We start from the raw sequence: 22,849 nt of genomic DNA, 5'->3' as shown, positions 1-22,849 counted from the left end.
TTTCAAGTTCAGAGACAGCTAGCAACGGCAGTGGATGTACCGGCTGAATGTCACCAAGTTCCTGGAAACCCACAACCGCCATTCACTTTAGCTTAACTGTAGTGAGCCATACACCCATGATGCCGGCAAAGGGAATGATAGACAGATTTCCAAATCCCAAAATCCCATGATATGTACTCACCGGATGATTGTTTGGACGATCAAATGTAATGTGTGCAGCGGGTTGCAGTGCGGAGGTCTTAAAATCTGGAAGAAGCGGTCTTCATCAGCTTGATGCCCAAAATCTGGTGAGACTGACCTCATCGGGGCGGAAAAAGACTACGGGAACCGGGCATCTCTATCACAGGTGAGGAACTCACTATGGTTTTCACTAATGTTCTCATTCCGTGCTCCAGTGCGTCTTTGGTCCATCAGGTGTGCTCGTGTTGTACTATAGAGCTTTTTGTCAGGCTTGGAGCACCCAGTATGTTTGATTATGGCTCACCGAAGCAGTGCAAGTATTGCACCACCATCCTTCGCTTCCCAGCGTGTAAACAATGTGATCGATGTGATGCGGGATTCCTAGAGCCTATGAAATCTGGTCCTCCTCAGCTTCATGCGCAAAGCTGGTGAGAGTGGCCCCATCGTGACGGCAGAGCAGGGTTCAAAACTTCAGCATGTTCATCACGGGAGAGGGAATCACTGTTGAAGTGTTATGGCGAGAAAGTTAAGTCGACCTAGTCTATCAAGAGAGGCCGAGGAAGCAGTCAATACAATGCGAGGTTCATTTAAACTGGAAGAAACATTTCTCTCAGCTTGATGCCCAAAGCTGGTGAGACTAATCTCAACGTGACGGCAAAGGGAGGAAATTACAGAGAATGGGCATCTTAATCACGAGTGAGGAACTCACCACAAGTGTCGGAGCAGATGCGGTTGACGGAAGTGGATACGTTCAGGTTGTACGAATATCTGTTCGAAGGTCAGTACATGTCAAAGCATGAGGCGATGGGTGAGGAGACATGGATACATGATTGCATGAAGGCATGAAGAGGTCAAGGTACAATGACATAGCGACATGAGTCACAGGGCCTCAGTGAGGCAGTCGGAGCAGCTAGCAGCAACAGCAAGGTCAGATATTGTCGTGTGGGTTGGAAACAAACTCGAGCATGTCGAGTACATGGCCACAACGATGGGAATGATGAAAAACATTATCCGAAACCCAATTGTGGGGATGGGAAGATGATGGAGAAGAGGGAAGAGGAGGGTAAATGAGAAAAGAGGAAATAAAGAGAGAGAAGTAAGGGCAGGGGATATATATGCCTGAAGAGTCAGAGTGAAGCTTTCGAACCTCTTTCCTCATCGGGTAATTTGCACTGCGCAGGTGATGAAAATCAGCTGTACCGTGGAGAATATGAAATTCTTGGGCTATCAATAGCAAATATACTTCATCAATCAGGTCTCAACCTGTCTTCATGGGGCTAGAAGCTGGAGGAGCGATGACTCCGAGCAGTGGACTGCTGGATGGAGTGTGTTATAACAGAGAGTCGATGGTTATGAGCCTGCTATTAAGGGAAATTATCAGTAGAAACTTGAATAGAACTATCGTATTCTACGTTTTGTTCAATATGGCATCGCCATACCCCATTCATACACACTTTAGTGACTACAGTGCACGCAGTATAAGACCGTTCGCTCATTAGACATGCAAGTAACAGCCTCAGCGTCGAGGATGTTAGAAACAACGTAGCCGCCGGAACCAAGGAACACTATACCTTCGGTCACCACTTAATCTGTAGCTAAGGCTCCCAGTCAAATGTAGCCCAAGAACAGGCTAGGATGAGGCAGGTCACCACTTATGCCTTCCCAGGCTACAAGTACGGCCACAGCTACAGCTACAGCATACAAGGAAAGAACAGATGACAAAGACAGGTATCGAGCAGCTTCATCTTCTCGGGAGCATGTACAGTAGCTAATACACACAAAATCAATACCAAGTCGTCAAACAACCTTCTTCCGGCCTTCAACAACACGCATAACATCAGCAACGTTGTCCTTGTCACCCTTCTTCTTCTTAGGTCCACGCTTCCTCTTCTTGCCGCCTCGGTTGTCATCGTCAAAGTCGAACAAGACCTGGTCGTCCTCCTCTCCATCTTCGTTGCGGCTCTCTCCGAATCCCATGTCCATATCTGCATCATCCAGGGCGTCTCGGCGGCGTGCCTCTTCAATAAACCGTTTGTGTCGAAGGGCTGCTTCAGAGGACTCGCCTTCTTCGCCCCCAGAGGGAGAGGTTTGACGGATGGCTGCAGCTCGCTTAAGAGCCGCCAGAATGGTAGGATCCTTCGTGAGAGGGTTGGAACGGTCTTCGGGCTCTTCAGTAGTTGATTCTCCGAAGTAATTCCTTGGTTTGGCCGGTGCGCTGTCGGTCGTGGGTTTCTTGTCTGTTTTGCTGACAGTATCCTTGGCCAGTTTCTGAGACGCAGACTCGCTTGTTCCGCCCTCCTCGTCGGACGAAGAATCATCGCCTTCGAGCCCAGCGAGGGGGTTATAGTCATCACCAACACCGACGAAGATATCTTCGTCTTCGTCTTCAGGTGGAGCTGCGGCTGAGCGGGCAGCGATGTCAGCCGGAACCTCCATACCAAGGGGTTGGGCAGCCTTGTCAGGCATTGGAAGGTCTCCCGCAGCGGAAGCAATGGATTCGACAGGCTTATCAAGCCATCGGGTCTTCCGCTTAGTATTTCCTTGTGCGTCCGTGATGAGGAGCACCTCTCGTCGTCGGCCAGTCTCGTCACGCTCGACAAACCGCTTCTTCTCCGGCTTTCCATCACTAAGCTTTTTGAATTTCGAGCTCAAAGTTGACTCTGGCGGTGGAGCAGGAACAGCAGCAGCAGCCCGCTTGGCCTTCAACTCGCGCAGGATATCATCACGGGTCTTCGGCTTGACAGGTGGCGGAGCCATATTGCCCTTCTTCTTTTCTTTCGGCTCCTTGGGGGCAGCAGCAACTTCTTCTAGGCCCTTCGCCTCCACCAAGCGCTCGAATTCCTCATCTGCATCCTCTTTTGGCTCTTCAGAGGGTGGTGCTGGTTTCTCAGCCGCTTGAGACACATCCTCGCCAGCTCTGACCCTCCTAAGCAAATCCATATCCAATCCCTTAACCATGTGTGTGCTTCCAAGATCACCTCCAACTCCAAGGTCTTTGCGGAGCTTGTCAAATGTTGCTTGGTCGATCTGTCCTAACTTGACCATATCTTCCAATGCTTTAATCCGCGTCTCGAGATCCTCCCCGCGTTCATCTTCACCTTTCACATTACGCAAGTGCGCGCGATCCTGATACCCGGTTGGGAGTGCGGTACCCTTCGGCGCAGCAGAAGATTTGAACCGCTTGGAGGGACGATCGCCCTGGCGTTGTTCAGCGAGTTGACGGCCGAAATCCACTCCCGTCACGGATCGACTGCGACAAAACATGTGTTAGCATCTAAAACTCCTCTGAAATAATGAATCCCCCGGGTGACGCGACATACGGGGTCATGGGAATACTGGACCGCATTCGCGAGCCCAATAGCCCGCCGGGGGTTGCGCCGCTGCGCGACGCATCACGGCCCGGTGTTGCATTGGAGTCCTTGGGTTTCGAGGACACCTGGTCGGCCAGCAGCCGTCGGAATTGCTCGTTATTCATGGCTGTGATGTTGAGTGGCCTGGAGATGAGGTTGCGAAAGGCTGCACGTTGAAGGTGAAGATCCGGGTTGGCGTTTCTTATCGATAAGACTATCTCCGCAATTTTTGCCCTAAAATCAAGCTGGACTCAACCTTTGGATGGGCATTTCAAGCTTAAAATGACTTTTGAGATTTTTCAGCATTTGACATTTTCCAGGTTTTGTTCTACAAAGGCATCTGGATTGGTTCTCGGGATAAATTTTGGCTTGTTCGTTCTCCATGCCTAACATATATCTTTTACGTTACCACTGGTGCCAGCTTGCACAGTAAAACTTGAAATAAAGAACAGATAGCATAGCATTGAACCCTAAGTCAAACAGAATAACCCAGAAACATTTTCGATCTACAATGATAAAGCTTAAATGGACAGAATTCACAAACAATCATCATCATTTCCCCAATTCGCCCCCTTTAAAAAGACATGAAAAAAAGAAAGAAAGAAAAATCTAGGTGCACACGAATGATGGATCGCAAAAAACAAATGATCTTTTGGTGTTCATTAGATAGTCTCCCAGCCGCCATTGTTTATCTCAGACTCCAGCTTGCGGCTGATGGTAGCAGGGATGGAATGCGACAGCCAGACATCACGCAGGAGACGGTCGTACCGCTTGTGGTTGAGGATGAGTTGGCGGTTGCGACGGAGACCGGGATCAGCTTCGCCGTGGCGGTCAAGGTAGGGTGCGAAGTTCCAAGATCCGTTGGTATTGTGGAGGTAGAGCACGGTGCATTTACGAATATTGAGGAATAGACCGATGTTCTTGCCACACCTTTTGTTGACATAGATGTTAGTATTCCATGGTGTAAGATTGGGGTGAAGTATCAGGGTGTACGTACTTCTGGAGATGCTGGTTACAGCCACCAAGCTTATTGGTCATGCAGCATACAGCCTGTGAGCAGAAAATATCTCCGCAAAACAGACAGACGCTAGGGTCGCTGAGTTCCTTTTTGGAATTGGGGCATCGGCGACGATTTGCCTCTTCGATGAGGCTGTCGAAATACTTGGGTAGACCGACGAGCTCGAAAATAGCCGGGTGTGAGAGACTCGGCCAGAGGCGGTGGTCTTCGAAGCGGATACCTGAGCGCGAGGCATTCCAGTGGAAGATCCAGCCAGATACGACTGCGTCAAAGGCGTTATTGCTCCTGCGGGCGGGCTTGATGGACATCAGGATCTCATCGAGGGATGGGAGCTGAAGTGCCTTTGTAAGGCGGTCAAGCTCCGATGCATCGACGTCAGCGAAGCCGGTGTTCGGGAACTCGACGCCGTGCTGGACGTGAAGGAGGATGACTGCCTTGCGCAAGAAGGCCAAGCCATAGCTCGAAACAAGTCGGCGGACAGCGTAAATGACACTGCGGGTGGCGGTTTCCTCGCCGTCCTTGACGTAGCCACTCTCGGCGGGGAAGGAAGAGCCTTCGGCTCGTCCGACCGAATTTGCCTTGAGTTCAGCAACGATGGAGTCGAAGAATTGCTTGGTCACTCCAAATTGTTCGTCGGACACTGTGGGGTCCGAAGCGTGATCTTCGGAGTTGTTGGAAAGCTCCTCCTTCAGGCCGATTGGCCAAAGAATGAAGGTGACAGCGACCTTGACAATCTCAGCCACATAGCACATGTGGACAAGATGGCGAATATCCATGTTGAGAACTGGAAGCAGAGACAAAGACGCTTCGGCGAGAAATACGAAGGTATCCACACCCAGCAGTGGCTCGATATTACGGACGTCGTTCAGCAGGGGGGTACCACTCAAACAAGGGTGACCGACAAGCAGCTGGCAAATTTTCTGTCGATGCATCTCCTGGAACTCATTGGTGGTACGAATTTTAGGAGATCCCGTCGAGTGAAGACATCCGACAGCGGCGTACGTCAACGCAGTTTCCGATAAAACACGGAGATGAGTCAACATCAGGGGAGGGATCTTGTCCAGCAAAGTCGAACCCGGCTCAGACTCGACGCCACGCTGGGCGATCTCAACCGAAGAGATACTGAAGCCGAAGCTGCGGATCAAGGAGTCGGTGAAAACAAGATCGTCATTGTTGAGCGCCTCTGGGGTGTTGCTGAAGATTGAGCTGACGTGGTTCACCTTGATCGTCTTCTTCAGTCGCCTGTATATTTGAAGCAATTCCGACATAGGGCTATCAGAAGGACTCGAGACATGTTGAAGGGGACTGGATGGTGAAAGGTCTTCGGTGGGAGGGAAGATTCCTGGCATTGGCATGCGAGCCGACGCAATATACTGGGCGGCTGCAGTTGCAGGGAAGGACGAGGCCATCAGTTGGTCGATCTTGGTTGAGAGCGGGGGGACCAGAGTCTTGGAAAGGTAGTCAATGAAAAGGTCTGTGTATGGCTGCGGGAGAGATCTCTCCTTCTCCATGAGAACCGGGAAGTTCTGCTGCTGATTCAGAGCATGCTTAATGCCTAAGTGCATGTACTGGTCGAATGATTCGGATTCTTGGAGTGGCACAAGACATGACTCTTCCTTACCCTTCCAGGTAATAGGAAGAAATGCATTTCCAAGGGCCTTGCAGAGAGGGCAAACGAACTCCTTGAGAAGCGTGTTCTCAGGGTGGTTGCGGGCAATCTGCTGGGTGTGCCGCCGCTGGGTTGCTCCACAGTATGCCTCGAAGCAGGAGTAGTGCATGATGTGGCCACAGCCAGTAGTGACAGGCCCACGCAGAGTGCTCTTTGCATTGAATCCTTTGCTTAACCCAATCTTTTCGCTGATGACTTCACCACCAGAAGAGTCGAGTCGCTTGACTGTCGTGTGGTTCTCTCCAGCCACGCCGAAGGGACGAATTTCCTCGGCGGATCTGTCCAGACTTGTGGGGGTCTTGAGTGCCTCGCGAATTCTGTCGGAATCCCGGATGTCGGTTTGCCGCAGGATTGTACTGTCCTGGATCATTGCGAAAGTACCATACAGTCTAGAGTCATTGGTCTCTTCTTGACACAAGATACAAGTCCCACTGGGATACTTCCAGACCTTCTTTTCCGGAGCAGCCTCAGTGTCAGACTCAATATCACTGAAGTCTTCTTCGCCCCAATCAATTTTACCCTGGCTGCTCAAGAACTGTTGCTGTTGCTGCTGGAACTGAGCCATGACCTTTGCTTGTCGCTCCATGGCCTGTTTCTTCTTGTTCTCTCTTTCGCCGTCTGCATCAATTGCAGGAGAGTTGGTGTCGATTCTATCGAAGGGGAATTTCAGAGAGGCAGTTGCAGAATGATAGGTGCGAGGGCGCTTCTGCCACAGGCGCTTGAGAATGTGACGGATTTTGGGACCGGAAGAGCTGAACTCGGTCGTAACGGAAATCTTCTCCAAAAGACCGACAATAGTCAGGTTACCCGCCTTGATCTCTCGGGACTTGGACAAAGCGTTCCAGTTAAAAGAATTGGAATGCTCGTCAACCATGTCATCTTCATGAGAATCATCTTCCAACACTGCGGCAAGAATAAGATGCAAGATCACTTGAAGGAAAGTCTCAACACGTGTTGGGGGAATGCTTGGTGTGCACTCCTTGGATGAAATAACATATTCGAGACATTGGTGGATAATCTGCGCAAACAGCATAGTACCAGCAAAGCGAGGAAGGTCAGAGAATACGCCAGAGCTGATGGGCCGGAGCTTTGGCTCATAGACAATGTCAGATGCATTCTTGCCTGTCTTCTTGGCCATCCATTCCTTGTAGATGTTCTCGGCTTCGTCTCTTTGGTTCTTTGTGTAATGGGCACTGTATGGATCAATGAGGTCGAGGTTCTCGGGCTTCAACTCGAAAGTCCCAGAATCACTCAAGCCCTCTGGTGGGCGGAAATTGGCGACTTCTTCCAGCACATCTTGGAACATATCTGAGTCCAATAGCTTGTCACTGAGACGGGTAGAAAGATCCGAGAAAGAGAGCGGCTTAAAGCACAAAACATGAGCAATGTCCCGTTTAATATTATCGTTGGTGAGGTGGGTGCTATCATCGATAGCCGTTAATGATGTCCGATCCGTCAGAATGATCACCAGCAGATGAACAAATTCTTCTGCCACGTCCACAATCTGGGAATCCTCATAGCCAGGACGGGGAGTGTAGTTCCGAGCCATCCAATCGACCATTCCAAACCGGTGTGCAATAGAAGCAAGAACTCTGCTAGGATCGCAAGTCACCATCGCGGTCTGGAGGAGGAAGATATCTCTGTAGTACGCAAAGTCACGAGAAGAGACTCCGCGGTACTGAGACATTTGGTGACGAAGACTGAGACCGTTTCGAACCCACATGCCAGCCTTCATCTGTGCAAGCCAGGCACATACCCGGAGCGGATAATCGAACATAGTCAGAAGAAGGTCTTCAGTTCCAAGGGAAAGCAACTGGTCATCGACACTCGTTGGATCATTCGCCTTGGCATCTTGAATGGTGGCTCTCGCTGTCTGGGCAGCATCAAATAGAACGCTGCGCATGGTAGCGGTGCTGATGTTGCGCCCACACTCAACAAGCCAGGACAGAGTGTAGTGAAGTGCGTGGTGGAAACTGATTGATCCACGTTCAACGACGAATTCAACAACTCGGTGGCAGAGAACTTGACCAGAGGCGCCAACTTCAAAGTCGAAAGGCGGCAACGACTTGAACTTCACCTCTTCCTTGATCTCGGCCTGATCGAATCTCTTGCGCTCCATACCGACTGAATGAAGAATGGCAGTATTAGTTGTATTTTTGATTGCCCTCAAAAGATTTTCATCATGGTCGTTGTCAGGGTTGCGGAAGGACTCGCAGAAAATACGACAAAGCCGGTTGATCTCGCGCATGAGAATGGAAGCACTAATCCAAGCGTCTGTTTCATATTCAACGTGCTCACCAACAGCGCGCACATTGGGGCAAATGCCTTGTGATAGTTTGACGAGATCAAGGAATTGGGGAAGATATTGCTCTTCGGTCCGCACGCGGTGCTGGACATATTCGGACTGGAGGAGGTATCGAAGATCGAGGAAAAAGTGGTAAAGACGTCTGTTTGTGACCGAGCCAGCATCAAAGGCTAATGTTGCGTTGGGATTAACAGCTGTTGGTTCACTGACTTGTCTTGTCGTTAAGAAAGTATACAGGATGGACATAACCTTTGTGAGGAAGTTTCCTCGTAGCACGATCTCTTCGGTGATGGAGGGAGTAGTGAGCAGTTGTAGAGAAAGGTTGACAATTGAATGATCTGGCTCTCGGTCTGCAACAAGGTAGAGCTGTGCCAATGCCGTATACAAAGCAGACAAACGCAGACCCATGATGCGCTTGAATTGTGGAACATTGACAACGGTACTGATATACAGATCACGCAAATCAGTACGTGTCTTCTTCCACAATCTCAAATCATAGAGCACCAGCCAGTCCAAGCGAGTCCGCTGCCACAAGTCTTCGTATGGGGGCAAATTCTCGCCTGCAGCAGGCATAGGTGGCTGGACTTGCCAGTGACTATCTACCTTGGCCGGGCTCCTTCTGATCAAGCCAGGGGTTCGTGGAATGGAAATATAGCCACTTTTAGCGGTTGTATCGCGAGAGGGCGTTAGTCTGGATTGCTCCGGCTCAACTGATTCCCGCTCTACAGTTTCAGCGCGGGGTGGGCGAGGAGATTGCGGTTGCGCGCGAGTAAGTCCAGCCAGAATTCGCTCAGCCAAAGCGAGCTCCTCATCTGCATCCGCCATATCCATAGCATCTGTGTCTTGCTCGGCCTGCAGGCGAGACAGCTCGATCTCCATTTCATCGTCATCCTCATCATCCGCATCCTCGGCCTGGACATAAGCCTCGTCCTCATCATCATCTGCATCCTGGTCGAGTCCATCATCATCGTCGTCCTCGTCGTCATCATCTGCAGTCAAAATCACCTGACCATGAGCAGGCAAGTTGATCATGAGCGTGCGGCCAGGACCGTTTTCACTTCTCTGGTGATCATCGATACCTTTCATGCCAATGTCTTCATTTGAACCACTGCTACCCTTATTCCAGGAAGTGAGCATTTCCTCGCAAATGATCTGGCGGAAGATCTCATTGTCTTCGAGGATCTCACAGCCAGCAATATCGGCCAGCCACTCCACAATCGTCGCACACATCTGCTCGCGGAATGTGTCGCGCGCAGACCGCACCGTGACGGTGACCTTGATTTCCTCAATGATCTTTGAAACGGTAAGTAGCCTTTGTAGGTCTTTTGAGTATTTGATCACACTTCGACCGATATCATTTGTTTCGTGAGCCCGGGCCATACCGTAGCTTTCTCTTTCACGACAAGCACGCGAAACTTGGTTAGAAACATCTCGAATGGTATGCTTCTCGTCGTTCCACAACATGACTGCAAATTCGGGCTCTTCTTCCTCATCATCACCAGCACCATACCAGTCTGGACGCAGCCGAGATGCCTTCTCGTCTTCTCGGATACCCTCAGCAGTCTTTGGTAGCCGCAATTGCTCCGGAGAGCAGGAAATGACATCACAGAAATAATCGAGTACACGAGCGATAGTCAGACGAATCGAGTTCACAAGCTCAGACGGCAATTCATTCTTCGCCCGTTCCTTACCCTTGGCGTTGCCACTGTCCGTGTGAATAGCACAGAAGAGCGGCAGCCGCCATGCCTCATCGTCACCACAGTCACAGCAACCACAGTTCCCAGACGATAACGAGATCTGATATTGATGACCAGTATGGTCGGAAGAATCGAAGCATCGACTGCACAGCACGCAGGTATCATCCGCAGCACAGGTCACGCATCGGTATGTGGCCTCGCCAGCTCGAAAGATATGACCGCAACGCTTGCCCCGCGCAGCCTCACTATACTCGGCGCCTTCACGGGCACCCTGGGCCTCGGCAAGCTTCCATGGCCCCGTCGGAGTACCTTCTGGGAAAAGAAGCTCTACAAGTTCCTGGTTGTGCCCCACGAGCGACCGGAACAAAAGCTCTAGCAGATCCCGTTCGGCCGCCGGGCCATAGCGGTAGTTGTGTTTCTTAGGCAAGCGGAGTAGACCATCACCGAGGAGCTTCTCACATTCTCCGAGCATGAGCATGGCTTATCGTGGCCGGTTTGTTGCAGCCACTCGGCTGTTGCAGGTGTGGTGAGAACTGTCGCGACAATGCGCAGAACGGGGTGGGAATCGTCCAACGCCGGAGGGGGGGACTCGGTATGCAGTCGGAACTGAATTTTTTTTGAGGCCAAGGTGTAATACCCGAATCGATTCGAGTGTGTTTGGTGTCTCACGTTGGATACTTTGTAGTGGGGGGAAAGAGGAGAGCGGGTGTGGACCGATACAGGCGAGCAGATGACGGTGAAGTCATACGTGATTCGAATTTGAAGGTGGAGCTCGATATTGTGGAAAAGATCGAAATATTTGGAGTAAAGCAACCGTTATTGTTCTACATATTTAGTTCCTGTTATGACGATGGCAGTCGCGTTTGCAAACGCCACAAACTACTACATCATACTATGGGCCTGATCACGGTGAAAATAGGTCAAAATACAGATTTCCATCTATCGCATACAAGCCATATAGGAATGAGAAATAAGGGCAAGTCGCACGGGTTCTTCGATCCCCCTGTCACCACTTTACACGGCCATAGTCAACGTCCAATGTCCAACGTACAAACGTCCACTCGGTCCATTTATTCATCATCCTCCTCCTCCTTAACCATGTAGCGGTGCTTGATGTCCTTCCATTGGCGCTGTATAAGAGCAGTAGTTAGTAAGTGTCCTATGCGGTAGGCCGTGGCTCCGGTCCTTCGGGGAAAGTAGGTGGAGTAGGTAGAGGTGACATACGCCCTGGTTCCAGGAGTCCCAAATCTTGTTGGAGGTGATATCGAAGCCACTGTTTCAAAATTGCATGGTCAGTTCTCTGTGTAGCACAATGTAACCATATATCACAGCGGGAGGTCGAAGGTCACGCACAGCTCGAAGGCAAAGGCACCGGCAAAGGCGGTAGTCAGCAGAACAGTGTTCTTGCGGATGAAGGTCCTGAACAAAGCAAAACAATCCACAGTTAGTTCTTAGTCGGGCAATGCAATTGCGATGGTAGGAACGAGGGAGGGGAGACGTGCGAGTAGAGAACGTTTGCGAGCTGTCAGGCGAGAATGTCAGTACGGAACAGAGCAGAATATCTATAGAGTAAAGGAGAGACATACGCCGGCCATTGTGGGCGATTGAGTATGTGTCGACCGAGGGGGATTCGAGAGGATGGAGTCGAGAGAGACGTGAGGTTGCGAAGTTGAGCGAAAAGCTGCGGGAATTCCCGGCCCGCTGATTGGCCCACTGAGTCTCCGGCCATCCGCACTCAACTTTTGTTGTTTTTGCTCTTGACCAACTTCACCTTTGGGCGCTTGACGCTGCTCTCCTCTACATTGTTTCTGATTCTCGCTTTCTACCCTTTCCTCGCCACAACCACACCTCGCCCACCATGGCATCCCACGTCGCCCGCTCCGGCATCACCACCGATGCCATAACCGGCGAACGCTACATTCCTGCCTCGGTGCGCGCCGACGGCTCCAAGCGCAAGGAGATCCGCGTCAAGCCAGGCTACAGACCTCCAGAAGACGTCGAGCTTTACAAGACCGGTGCAGCAGCTGCCTGGAAGAACCGCACAAAAGGCGGGGTGCCAGGTGTTGAGCGATTGAGCACTGGCGACGACAAGGCAACTGCCGCAGCCACCGCAGCCAGCAATAAGAACGCCAAGCGTCGCGAAGCCAAGCGTCAGACCAAAGAAAGCGACCAGCTAGCCCCCACTGAGACCAAGGGCGTGGAGTCCAACAACTGGCGTGTTCCGGCCCCGGCACCAGCACCACCAAAGAAGGAGGAAAAGCCCGCCGAGGAACCCATCGATATGGAAGCTGAGAAGGAGAAGAAGGCTCGCAACCTCAAGAAGAAACTTCGTCAGGCTCGTGACCTGCGCCTTAAGAAGCAGCAGGGTGAGGCCTTGCTCCCCGAGCAGCTGGAGAAGGTCATCAAGATCCAGGAACTGGTACGCCAGCTGGATATGCTTGGGTTTGACTCCAACGGGGATAAGAAGACCGACGAGAAATAAGCAGTATAAATGACTACGTTAATTTTTAAACGCGGGGTTACTGGGTTTATCATATCATCGACACCATGTCTTGGGAGCATTCGCATACCACTGAGGCCTGCCGCGAACAACCCACGAAATGATGCCCCGCCAAACCTGCACACCTGCAGCTGGTGACTGGAATTTGAGCACCATTCAAGGTGATTGGCCGCTACACAGCACTGCCCTGTCGTCTAGATCAAGCGCTGGTCATGCATGATCCGCCATGACGACTTTCCGCCAGTCCCCGCCAGTCCCCTCATATTCTGCCGATCTCCAGAACCCTCATGGTCTCACTTCACCCCTAATTTCGACACCAGACTCGACTTAGAAGTGAACCCACCAATCCTCATTGGTAGATCAAATCAGAGAATGCCAATACACGGCACCAAATTGCAATAATACCAAGAAATCAAGAATCACGGCACATGCCGTTTCTAATTCAAGTCCATACCAAAGTATCGTACAAAGATTCATCCACAGTAAATCCTTACTGTACAAGCAACCACACTGTAAACAAGACTATATGAACCAGTCACACAAATTACATAACTACAAACGCGAATCAGTAAACCTCACAGGCGACATAGCAATACCACCCTGATAATCCCACTTAGGATCAACAACACCATTCCATGGACGCCAAGGACCATGTGTGGTATTAGGTATAACTCTACCAGTACCATACGTCGCCGACAAAATACCCTGCTTCACACAGTCAGACACACCAACGCCATTATACCAGTTGCCAGCGAGGGTGAGCAGCTCCCTGTACTCGACCCGTGTTGCATATGAAAGATCATACATGCGCTGCAGATGACCAACAGTGTACTGGGGGATAGCGTCCTTCTGCAAACGGGTGCGTGCGACGGTTGGCGTATCGGTGATGTTGAGGTGTCTTTTTAGCATATCACGGGCCATTTTGACGGCCGTGTCGTGGTCTGGATATTTGTCCATGCCGTCCCAGTAGTGACCGCCCATCATGACTGTGAGTTTTGTTCCTGGGGCTGTATCTTGATTTACCGTTGATTTGGTTGGGTGCGGGCTGTTGCCTACGCTTGAGGCTGAGGCGAAGATCACGCCGAGTCCGCATTCGGGGTTTTGGTCGTAGGGGATTGAGCGGGGGATAAGATAACCGAAGCCGTCTTCCACTGGGAGGAGGTCTGGGTTTGGGTAGTAGAGGTTTACTACCATTACCGTCACGGCGTAGTTTTGCTTTTGGAGGAGGTTGCGGGTTCTGCCTTCGTATTCTTTACTCACTCCCTCGGCTGGGAGGAGTATGTTGGCTAGTGATGCTGGGGGGATTGTAGATATGACATGGTTGAATTTTTGTGTTTGGAGGCCATTTCCGTTGACCGATGGAGTCTTGACCTAAAAAGTGTCAGTAGTGGTTCTGGTATAGGATGGAAGTACGAAAAACATACATGAATTCCATACACAGAATCCAAAGTTAGACGTTCGAGCTTCGAGTTTGTTACAATTTTGACCTTGCCGGAGTTCTTCAAAGAAGCAACCAGAGCATCAATCAGCTGGCCAACACCATTCTTAAAGGTGAAAGTACTAGCTCCAGCCACTATACCCTCTAGTTCGTGCTGATATTTCGATAGCTCAGGGGAGCCAGAGATAGCATCTACAGCCAGGTAATCATCTATGGCGTGTGTCCTTTTGCGAGAGAATGCCCGGCTGATCATAGACGAGAAAATGCCCCCAGGCACAAAGGAACCAACACCCCCGGTGCCTCCTTCGAGGTCGCGAATCGAGCCCATGAGCATCTGGGCACTTAATTGATCGATATCACCGGCATAGATACCGTGGTACACAGCAGAAACCAGGTTATCGGCGACCTTGGGGTGAAATCGTCGTCCGATGAAGTCCGCAACGGATTCATCTTTCGCCCATTCAGTCGCATGACGCGGTTGAGTATAGATATCATGCAACAGTCCCGCGAGGAATTTGTCGAAGACCGGCTCATTCCAAATAGTGTTCAACGTCTTCTTTATGAACTCAAGCGGCGTCAATTTCGGTTCAGGCGCGGGCATGCGAACAAGATGGTCGGGGTAGTAGATGTAGCGATTGCGAGCCGCGGGGCTGCTTTTCGGGGTAATGATGAGGTCTTTGTACAAGCCAAGGTTGGTAGCCTGTCAATTGTAGTCAGCATTAGCATATCTAACGTATAATTTTTTTGAAAACACAGTGGGATGCGAGCAAGTGTGTGACCGTACTAGGTAAAGCAAAGGTAAAGAGCTTGGCAGGGAGCTCTTCAATGTCCGAGGCCCATACTCGAACACAACATTGCCATCCTCGACAGGGATGGTTTCGGAGTCAACCCATCCTCCTAGCCTGTTTGACTTCTCGTATAGCACGACTTGCTCACATTTGGGGTCCTGGATCAGCTGCCAGGCCGCTGTGAGCCCGGTGATGCCACCGCCTAGCACGGCGGTGCTGTGGCTGCGAACGCCTGAGAAGCCTAGGTGGCTGTGGACACTGGCTAATTGTCCTCGCCTTAATAGGCTCGAGGAATGTGGTAGCCGCATCTTTGGCGTGCAATGCTTGGTTGGAGAAGCTAAGATCAACTGCGAAGGTCCTCGGACCTATCACACCTTACTTAAGCTGGGGACTTCCCCGGGGCCCGACGCCTCGGCCCTCTCTACGACACTTTATAGAAGGCAGATCTTGAGCGGTATTCAGCGATATTGATCGCTTTCAGATTATTCATTTTTGAAAGATCAAAAGGGATATCTATGTACAGAAAAAATGAAGTAAAACAATGATATCTCGGCAAACAAGCAAATTCATGAGTATCAACGCCCTCCCTTGCCGCTCCTCATTCAAACAGCAGATTGGATTGTACATGGTATTGTTGAGTTTATAGAACGGGCGTTGGCCCTATTTGGGGTTTGGTTTCGGATTTTTGGGTCATGTCAGGCGGAGTCATGCGGTAAGCTCCTGGCTCTGAGTACCTTCTTGGTTCTCGGGCTTGATCAATTCTTCGGGGCCATCAACATCACCCACAAACTTGCGCTCGCTCACATGCTCACCAGAGCGCGGAGTCCACACTTTGTCGGTGAAAGCACCTCGCTGGCCCTCAGCGTGCTTGTAGGTGCAGTTGGGGTTGAGACATGGGTTGAACTTGCAGGCGGTCTCAATGTGTGTGAACTTGCAGCCTTCGGTCTTGCAGTCGGCTCCATTGCGGCAGACAGGCATGCTGGGATGCTTAAAGTGGCAGTTGGGATTGGTGCAATGCGGGAAGAATCGGCACATGGCCTCTGCCTGGTGGGCAGAGCGGACCGCTGGTGAAGGGTGACGACCGGTGCACTTCTTGTTCTTGCAAGCAGCACCGAATGAGCAAACATCGGACGGATCCAGGGAAGTGCCTTCGGGGGCTGCTGGGGACTGGTGTGCGAACGGGCAATCCTGACGCGTGCATCGAAGATTGAAGCGGCAAATGCTGTTCGGGTTGCTTTCGTCCTGCTCGGCATCCATATCGATATCGCCTCCATTGGTAGTCTTGGGCTTGTTGTACCCACGGTTTCCTCCGCGATTTCCTCCACGGTGACCACGCTCCACGCGATCAAAGAGCGAACGACCTTGCTGGCCATTCTGGAAAGCGGGGTTGACGGCCGGGGGAACGAAACCGGGCATTAACTGCGACATCACGCGCGCTTGTTCTTCTAACATAGACATGATCTGCATCTGGTTTTCAGGCGACATCTGCATCATGGAGCCCTGGCCCATGTTGCCAGGCATTCCCATGGGACCCATATTCCGACCACCACGACCATTCTGATATCCTTTCATGCCTCGGTTGTTACCGCCGATGCGGCCGTTTCCTTGCCCTTGTCCGCGTACACGGTGCAGAGCTGCGTCCGAGCCACGGTCTAGGGTGCGGTTGATTTGATTGAGCATTCGACCTTTACCGCCGCGTCCGTTGCGCATCGCTTTGGGTCCGGTAGGACTATTAACGAAAGTTGTTAGCATTCAAGTTTCAGAAAATCGCCACGGGAAACATACATAAACTCATTTCCTGCATCGCCCATTTCAGCATCCTGGCCGTTGGTCTGTTCTCCGAACGAGGGAATGAATGCCTGAGCTTCGGGATTCTGTCCCATCTGTGAAGGAATAGGCTGGTTCATGTTGATGTCGTTTGAAGGGGCACCTCCGTTGATTTGCTGGTTCAGCATCTCAACCTGTGAGAACAACCATCGCGAAAACTCCAGCGCAGCGGTGTCGCCTTCATCGAGGCCTAAGAAGTCGTTCGACAGTTCTGTGGCGATCTGCTCTTGGGATTTTCCGTTGACAAGCATGAGAACGATGTACTCGACTAATGGCGATTCTTGGCCATCGCTCCAGCCCATCTCAACAAGCTTCGGCTGGATGGCATTTGCAACTGCCTGTGCAAGCGGTGACTCTAACGTGATCTGAGGCAACATGATCAATGCAGTTGTAGAAGAAGGAGCGAGTGATGGTTCAGTAAGAGATCGCGAGGAGAAGAAAGCGATAAAAGAACGGATTTGCGCCACCCGATAAAGGCGTTTCGGATTGACTCAGAGCGACTGAGAAAGCGGATATCACGAAAATGATTCAACAAGACGGTTGGCAATTGTTGACGAAATTCTGGACGTTGCGCAAGCCAGAAAATGGAACTGATAGAAGGAGGGGGATTTTGACAAATGGATGGAGTGAGGCTAAAGACACAAGATCAAAATGTACATTGTCACGTGATGTGGCTGGTCGGGCGGTGAGGGGAAGCAATCTGCTCAAACCGGCAGCTGAGTGGTCTCCGTTCAAGTTGAATCGATGAATTTCTTCCAACAGTAATTTGACGGTTCTGACTGAAATGTAGGAATCGATTATATGTTGAGAGAGAAGTTTCATTTGAAAGAAATGAATTTTACCTAGAAAAAGAACCTATGCCAAGGGACCCTGACAAAGCTATTGTTGTCCTATAATTAGTGTTCTTAATAGAGGCTGCCATTGTAAACAAAATGAATGAATTGAATAATAGAAATATCAGATGAGCTATTCATATTGTCTTGGACCAAAGATACAAAACATGCAGACTGTTAATTATACGGTGTGTATACTCGTGGCCCTAAGCAATAGGTCAGACAGGGACAGCTTTAAGCCATATATAATCTTAGCCCTAAGTGGCTGCTAACTGTCTAACCACAAGCAACTTTGTTAATGGACGATCTTTTGCAGAGCCCGATATCATATGCAACACTGCCGAGGTGTCAAGCCACCATTAGTTTCCCCAGATTATCGGGATTCAGTGTGAAACCGAACACCGAGGTGGGACCCGCGGAGATCCGGGGCATAAATATAACCAGCAGACCAATAATAGCCACAGTACTAGCATGAAAGTTGTATAAAAAGAGGATCGGGCAGCGGAAATGAAGTCATAGTATAAAGCGGGGCTCGCAAGGTGGTCTCGAAAGAGCGAACCTACTCTCTTTTAGGACTCGGTCATTTCACACTTTCTGGGCGTTCGGGGAGACTGGGGTCCGATTATTGAAGTAGTTTTGTTGTAACCCGTCTGGTTTTAATTCGGACTATTGATCTCTCTTATCACTTTCGATATCTCGATCTCAACGCACGCATTTGAACTTCAACACCATCTACACTCCAATCGGCCCAGTTCAGCGGCATCATGATTGAAGACCTCCTCGCCGGGATGTCCCCTGGCCGGGCAGCACTATGGCTCCTAGGGCTGTTCGTCGCCTTTTGCGTATTCCGCAAGGTGCAAGCTGCTGTCCAAATCTCTCGCCTTGGTGCGAGAGCTCCAAAGATTCGATTCCGTCTTCCATATGCCCTCGACTTCATCTATAAAGGCCACCAGGCTAACCTGGTGAATCGTGATATTGAATTCTGGGATCAAACTATCATGAATGCAGGTGGCCAGACCAATGTGAAGACCGCCGAGCTGGATGCCGGCATCTCGACCCGTGCCATCATGACCAAAGACCCCGAAAACATCAAGGCTCTTCTCACCGGCCAGTTCGCTGATTACGGCAAGGGCGAGCCATTCCACAAGGATTGGAAAGAGTTCCTCGGCGACAGCATCTTCGCCACAGACGGGGAGCTATGGTCTCGCTCCCGGCAGCTCATCCGCCCTATGTTCGCTCGCGAGCGCATTGTAGATACAGAGATCTTCGAGAAGCACGTGCAAAAGCTAATTCCGCTCCTCGGTGGTAGTCACTCTCCCAGCAGCAGCAGGGTTGTGGATGTTGGCTCTCTCTTCTTCCGGTACACCCTCGACGCAGCAACCGATTACCTTCTCGGTCAAGGCACAGACAGTCTCGAAAATCCAGCCACTCGCTTTGCTGAAGCCTTCAGATATGTGCAGCAACGTCAAGCTGAGCTTTTCCGCTTTGGGTAAGCAACTTCCCCGATATTGTGCGATGCCAGCACCAGCTCCTATTGGAAGTATAACAAACTCAATCTAACTGTGCAACCCAACCTACAGAGTCTTCAGCTTCGCCATGTCACGCACGGAGTTCCGTAAGAACCTCAAGATAATGGATGACTTCATCCAGCCCTACATTGAAACAGTCCTATTCCTCTCTACCGACGAACTCGACCAAAAGCTCTCCAAGCGCGAGACCTTCCTAGACGCTCTCGCCCGATTCACCCGTGACCCAAGAGTCCTACGAGACCAACTCGTAGCCGTCCTCTTAGCCGGCCGAGACACAACTGCTGGAACCCTATCCTTCTGCCTCTTCGAACTATCTCGCAACCCAGAAGTCGTTGCCAAAATGCGCCAGGAAATCCGCGATCGTCTAGGCGTAGGCGCCAACAGCCAAAAGCCCACCTACACTGATCTCAAGGAAATGAAATACCTAAACGCAGTCCTACACGAGACAATGCGCGTCTACCCAGTCGTCCCTTTCAACGTTCGCTACTCCCTCCGCGACACAACTCTCCCACGCGGCGGCGGCCCAGACGGAATGGCACCAGTAGGCGTGCGCGCCAACTCTCGAGTTATCTACTCGACAATGTTGATGCAACGAGATCCTGATCTATATGACGGCCCCGACTCGGAGAACTACTTCGACCCCGCGAAGTGGATTCCGGAGCGGTGGGTTTCAAACTGGCAGCCCAGGCCGTGGCATTTTATTCCGTTCAATGGTGGCCCACGGATTTGTATTGGGCAGCAGTTTGCTACTATTGAGATGGGGTACACTCTTATTCGGATCTTGCAGGCTTATGAGCGTATTATTGCGTTGCCTGTTAATGGAAAGGAGAAGGTTGAGGATCCAGTGCTTCGGTTTGAGGTTACGCTTAGTCCGGGCTCTGAGTTGAATTGTGTTTTCCTCAAGGAGGGGGAGGACGTGATGCCTGCTTCTAAGGAGTATTAGTTAGGGCTTTGGGTTGAACTCGATGATTTGCTATTACGATTTACTTGAGTTAATGAGATATCCAGAATGAAAAGGGAGATCAAGTTAGAATCACCTTCAATATATACTTCATCAGTAGACGACCGGTCATTAGGCTTTCAGTATGTATTGGCCAGGTTTGAAGCACCCATTCTTTCATACTAGCCATGAACAACGCCAGGTAGAAAGGTGTAGTTGCACAGTATGGCACGCGGTTTGAACTTGAACTTTGATTTCGTACTATCTCCTTTTTTAGAGTGCTTGAATGCCCCTATCTTTATGCCTTCAAGCCGGGAACTAGCTTTAAGTCATGGCTTCCTTCCATTGTAATGATATCGAAATCGGCGTTACGTATTCACATACCATTCTCCGCGCAAGACCTTGAATGTCAAATATCATCCATCATTTCCATTATGAGCTCATCAAATATACCTAAGACAACATCAATAACATTTTACCTTGGGCTTTTGCAATGCCTTCAGCCTCTGTAAAATCTCCACCTTCCTCAATTCCAGATACAAATCCTCCTCGTCTGGGCTTGACATATCACTCAAGAAACTAACCAATGGCGTCTTCGAAGACGGGAACTTGATCTCGCCAATGGAGGTCTGTGTTATCTCCTTGACAGTAGCTGTAACACAAGGTGCCTTCTTCGTATCTGAGTTGGAACGCAGTGGAACCACTTGTTTCGACAGATGATGCGTCTCCATGGGTGCATTTTCTCCATCCAGGATTGAGTAGGCCGGGGAATAACTGAACCTGGATAGTTTGTGGTTTCCCATAATTTGGTTAGTTTCATACAAGTGCGAGTGACATGGGCTGACTGTTTGGCGATCCCGACTCTCTTTGACTAGTGTCCGGGTTGTATTATTCTTCGCTCCTTCGACTTCTTCTTGAGATTTCTCGGATATAACCCAGCCCCTACTCATCTGAACAGCTTTCTCCCACTCCCGAAACTTGACAGCACTCTCTTGAGGATTAATCTGAGGCTCGAAGACTGTACCACCGGCACGATTGATATCACGTAGTTCGGCGAAATTGCGCCACATTCCGATGGCGAGACCGGCTGCAATGGCTGCGCCGAGGGCAGTTGTTTCCCGCATCTTGGGACGGTAGGCTGGGATGGAGATGAAATCTGCCTGGGTCTGAATCAAGGTCTGGTTAACCACCTGTGGAAAGATATGACGAAAGGGGTAGGTATATGTACCTGCATTGCCAAATCCGAATTGCTCATACCTCCGTCTACAGCTAGCTCGGAGAGTGTGTGGCCACTGTCTTGTTCCATTGCGACGAGGATGGCTTTGGTTTGGAAGCAGGTTGCTTCTAGGGTTGCGCGTGCGATGTGACCTTTTTGGGTGTATTGGGTTATCCCAACTATACGGGGTTTTAGAGATTAATCTTATGAAAGGACAATTAGGGAAAAACTCACATATGGTTCCTTTGGCATCATCAACCCAATAGGGTGCGAATAGTCCACTGAAAGCAGTGACAAACACACATCCGCCATTGTCTTCGACCGAGTTGGCTAGGTCATTGACCTCTTTCGACTCACTGAAGAATTCCAGATTATTCTGCAAGAATTTGATCCCAGAGCCTGCAACAGCAATGCTTCCCTCAAGAGCATAGACAGGCTTGCCACCAAGGTGATAAGCCACCGTAGCCAACAACCCATGAGTCGAAAAGACAGGCTTATCGCCAACATTGTACAGCAGAAAACACCCAGTCCCATAAGTATTCTTCGCCATGCCCGGAGAAAAGCCCTTCTGTCCAACAAGAGCAGCAGACTGATCCCCAAGACACCCCATAATTGGAACACTCTCCAAGACACCAGAGGCAACAACCCCATAAGCCTCAGGATCAGAAGAAGGCACAATCCTAGGCAAATGAATCTTCCCCCTGATCCCGAAGAAATCAAGCAAATTCTCATCATACCGCACAGTTTCAAGGTTAACAAACATAGTGCGCGAGGCGTTTGTCGAATCCGAGACAAAGACGTTAGCCGCCGCGCCGCCATTCAAACGATACACGAGCCAAGAATCAACAGTCCCAAACGCCAAAGTCCCACGGTCAAATGCATCCCGCACTTTCGGTACATGCGTCAGCATCCAGAGCAGCTTCGTCGCCGATGAGTAGGTTGACAGCGGGAGACCGCATATTGCCTGGAGCTGGGCTGCACCGGGTTTCTGCTTTAGTTCGGAGACGATGGACTGTGAGCGCGTGTCTGTCCAGACAATGCCGTTGTAGAGGGGCTCGCCTGTCTCGTGGTCCCAAACTATGGTTGTTTCGCGCTGGTTGGTTATTCCGATGCTTTTTACGCTGCTGCGGTTGTGGCCTGCGGATTCGAACTTGTCGACTGCGGCTTTCATGCAGGTTTCTACTGAGGTTACCAGTTCGAGGGGGTCATGTTCGTGCCAGCTTTGATACGTTAGTTTAAGTTTGTGCGGTTTATTTAGAAGGTGGCTAGGCCTACCCTGGGTGTGGATAGATCTGGCTGAACTCGACTTGGTGCGAGGCTACTGGCTCGCCATCGTGATCGAAAATCAGGAACCTAGTGCTTGTTGTGCCTTGGTCGATAGAGCCCACGAAGATCTCCGCAGACTGCATGATTGCGTGCGTTCTGCAGTATGTAAGGATGAGAAGGGGGGGGAAAGCGGGAAATTATTTGGCAAATAATCCGAGGGAAGTACAACATGATAAGAGAAGAACACCCCCACGGGATTAGACGTAAAAATCACAGCCAATATCTGATTCGAG

At 50.6% G+C, this 22,849-nt stretch overlaps 8 protein-coding genes across 8 annotated transcripts; 2 read left to right on the top strand and 6 right to left on the bottom strand.

Moving 5' to 3' along the window:
• Window positions 1-1,977: 1,977 nt before the first annotated feature.
• On the bottom strand, window positions 1,978-3,655 carry N7508_001619 (uncharacterized protein; the record flags this gene model as incomplete). Its single annotated transcript, XM_058459685.1, has 2 exons — window positions 1,978-3,430; window positions 3,501-3,655. 2 exons carry the CDS (start codon window positions 3,653-3,655, stop codon window positions 1,978-1,980), a joined length of 1,608 nt encoding a protein of 535 aa, XP_058323217.1.
• A 537-nt stretch (window positions 3,656-4,192) lies between these two features.
• N7508_001618 (putative ubiquitin-protein ligase E3 component (UBR1)) lies at window positions 4,193-10,697 on the bottom strand (the record flags this gene model as incomplete). The annotated part of the gene is made up of 2 exons (XM_058459684.1): window positions 4,193-4,460; window positions 4,528-10,697. 2 exons carry the CDS (start codon window positions 10,695-10,697, stop codon window positions 4,193-4,195), a joined length of 6,438 nt encoding a protein of 2,145 aa, XP_058323216.1.
• A 592-nt stretch (window positions 10,698-11,289) lies between these two features.
• On the bottom strand, window positions 11,290-11,814 carry N7508_001617 (cytochrome b-c1 complex subunit 9; the record flags this gene model as incomplete). Its single annotated transcript, XM_058459683.1, has 5 exons — window positions 11,290-11,349; window positions 11,444-11,492; window positions 11,573-11,638; window positions 11,704-11,741; window positions 11,806-11,814. 5 exons carry the CDS (start codon window positions 11,812-11,814, stop codon window positions 11,290-11,292), a joined length of 222 nt encoding a protein of 73 aa, XP_058323215.1.
• A 263-nt stretch (window positions 11,815-12,077) lies between these two features.
• Window positions 12,078-12,701, top strand: N7508_001616 (putative RNA binding protein Pym; the record flags this gene model as incomplete). The annotated part of the gene is made up of 1 exon (XM_058459682.1): window positions 12,078-12,701. The coding sequence occupies one exon, from the start codon at window positions 12,078-12,080 to the stop codon at window positions 12,699-12,701; it is 624 nt and encodes a 207-aa protein (XP_058323214.1).
• Window positions 12,702-13,271: 570 nt separating this feature from the next.
• Window positions 13,272-15,253, bottom strand: hem14 (oxygen-dependent protoporphyrinogen oxidase; the record flags this gene model as incomplete). Its single annotated transcript, XM_058459681.1, has 3 exons — window positions 13,272-14,090; window positions 14,144-14,857; window positions 14,942-15,253. 3 exons carry the CDS (start codon window positions 15,251-15,253, stop codon window positions 13,272-13,274), a joined length of 1,845 nt encoding a protein of 614 aa, XP_058323213.1.
• Window positions 15,254-15,650: 397 nt separating this feature from the next.
• On the bottom strand, window positions 15,651-17,149 carry N7508_001614 (mRNA-binding protein NAB2; the record flags this gene model as incomplete). The annotated part of the gene is made up of 2 exons (XM_058459680.1): window positions 15,651-16,674; window positions 16,731-17,149. The coding sequence occupies 2 exons, from the start codon at window positions 17,147-17,149 to the stop codon at window positions 15,651-15,653; spliced, it is 1,443 nt and encodes a 480-aa protein (XP_058323212.1).
• Window positions 17,150-18,369: 1,220 nt separating this feature from the next.
• On the top strand, window positions 18,370-20,077 carry N7508_001613 (cytochrome P450; the record flags this gene model as incomplete). Its single annotated transcript, XM_058459679.1, has 2 exons — window positions 18,370-19,094; window positions 19,186-20,077. 2 exons carry the CDS (start codon window positions 18,370-18,372, stop codon window positions 20,075-20,077), a joined length of 1,617 nt encoding a protein of 538 aa, XP_058323211.1.
• A 461-nt stretch (window positions 20,078-20,538) lies between these two features.
• Window positions 20,539-22,699, bottom strand: N7508_001612 (glycerol kinase; the record flags this gene model as incomplete). The annotated part of the gene is made up of 4 exons (XM_058459678.1): window positions 20,539-21,240; window positions 21,303-21,469; window positions 21,525-22,510; window positions 22,566-22,699. 4 exons carry the CDS (start codon window positions 22,697-22,699, stop codon window positions 20,539-20,541), a joined length of 1,989 nt encoding a protein of 662 aa, XP_058323210.1.
• Window positions 22,700-22,849: the final 150 nt, after the last annotated feature.

This window comes from Penicillium antarcticum (genome assembly GCF_028974205.1).
Source record: "Penicillium antarcticum strain IBT 31339 chromosome Unknown utg000002l_segment0_segment0, whole genome shotgun sequence".
Lineage (NCBI taxonomy): Eukaryota > Fungi > Ascomycota > Eurotiomycetes > Eurotiales > Aspergillaceae > Penicillium > Penicillium antarcticum.
This window is presented reverse-complemented; position numbering and strand designations above follow the sequence as displayed.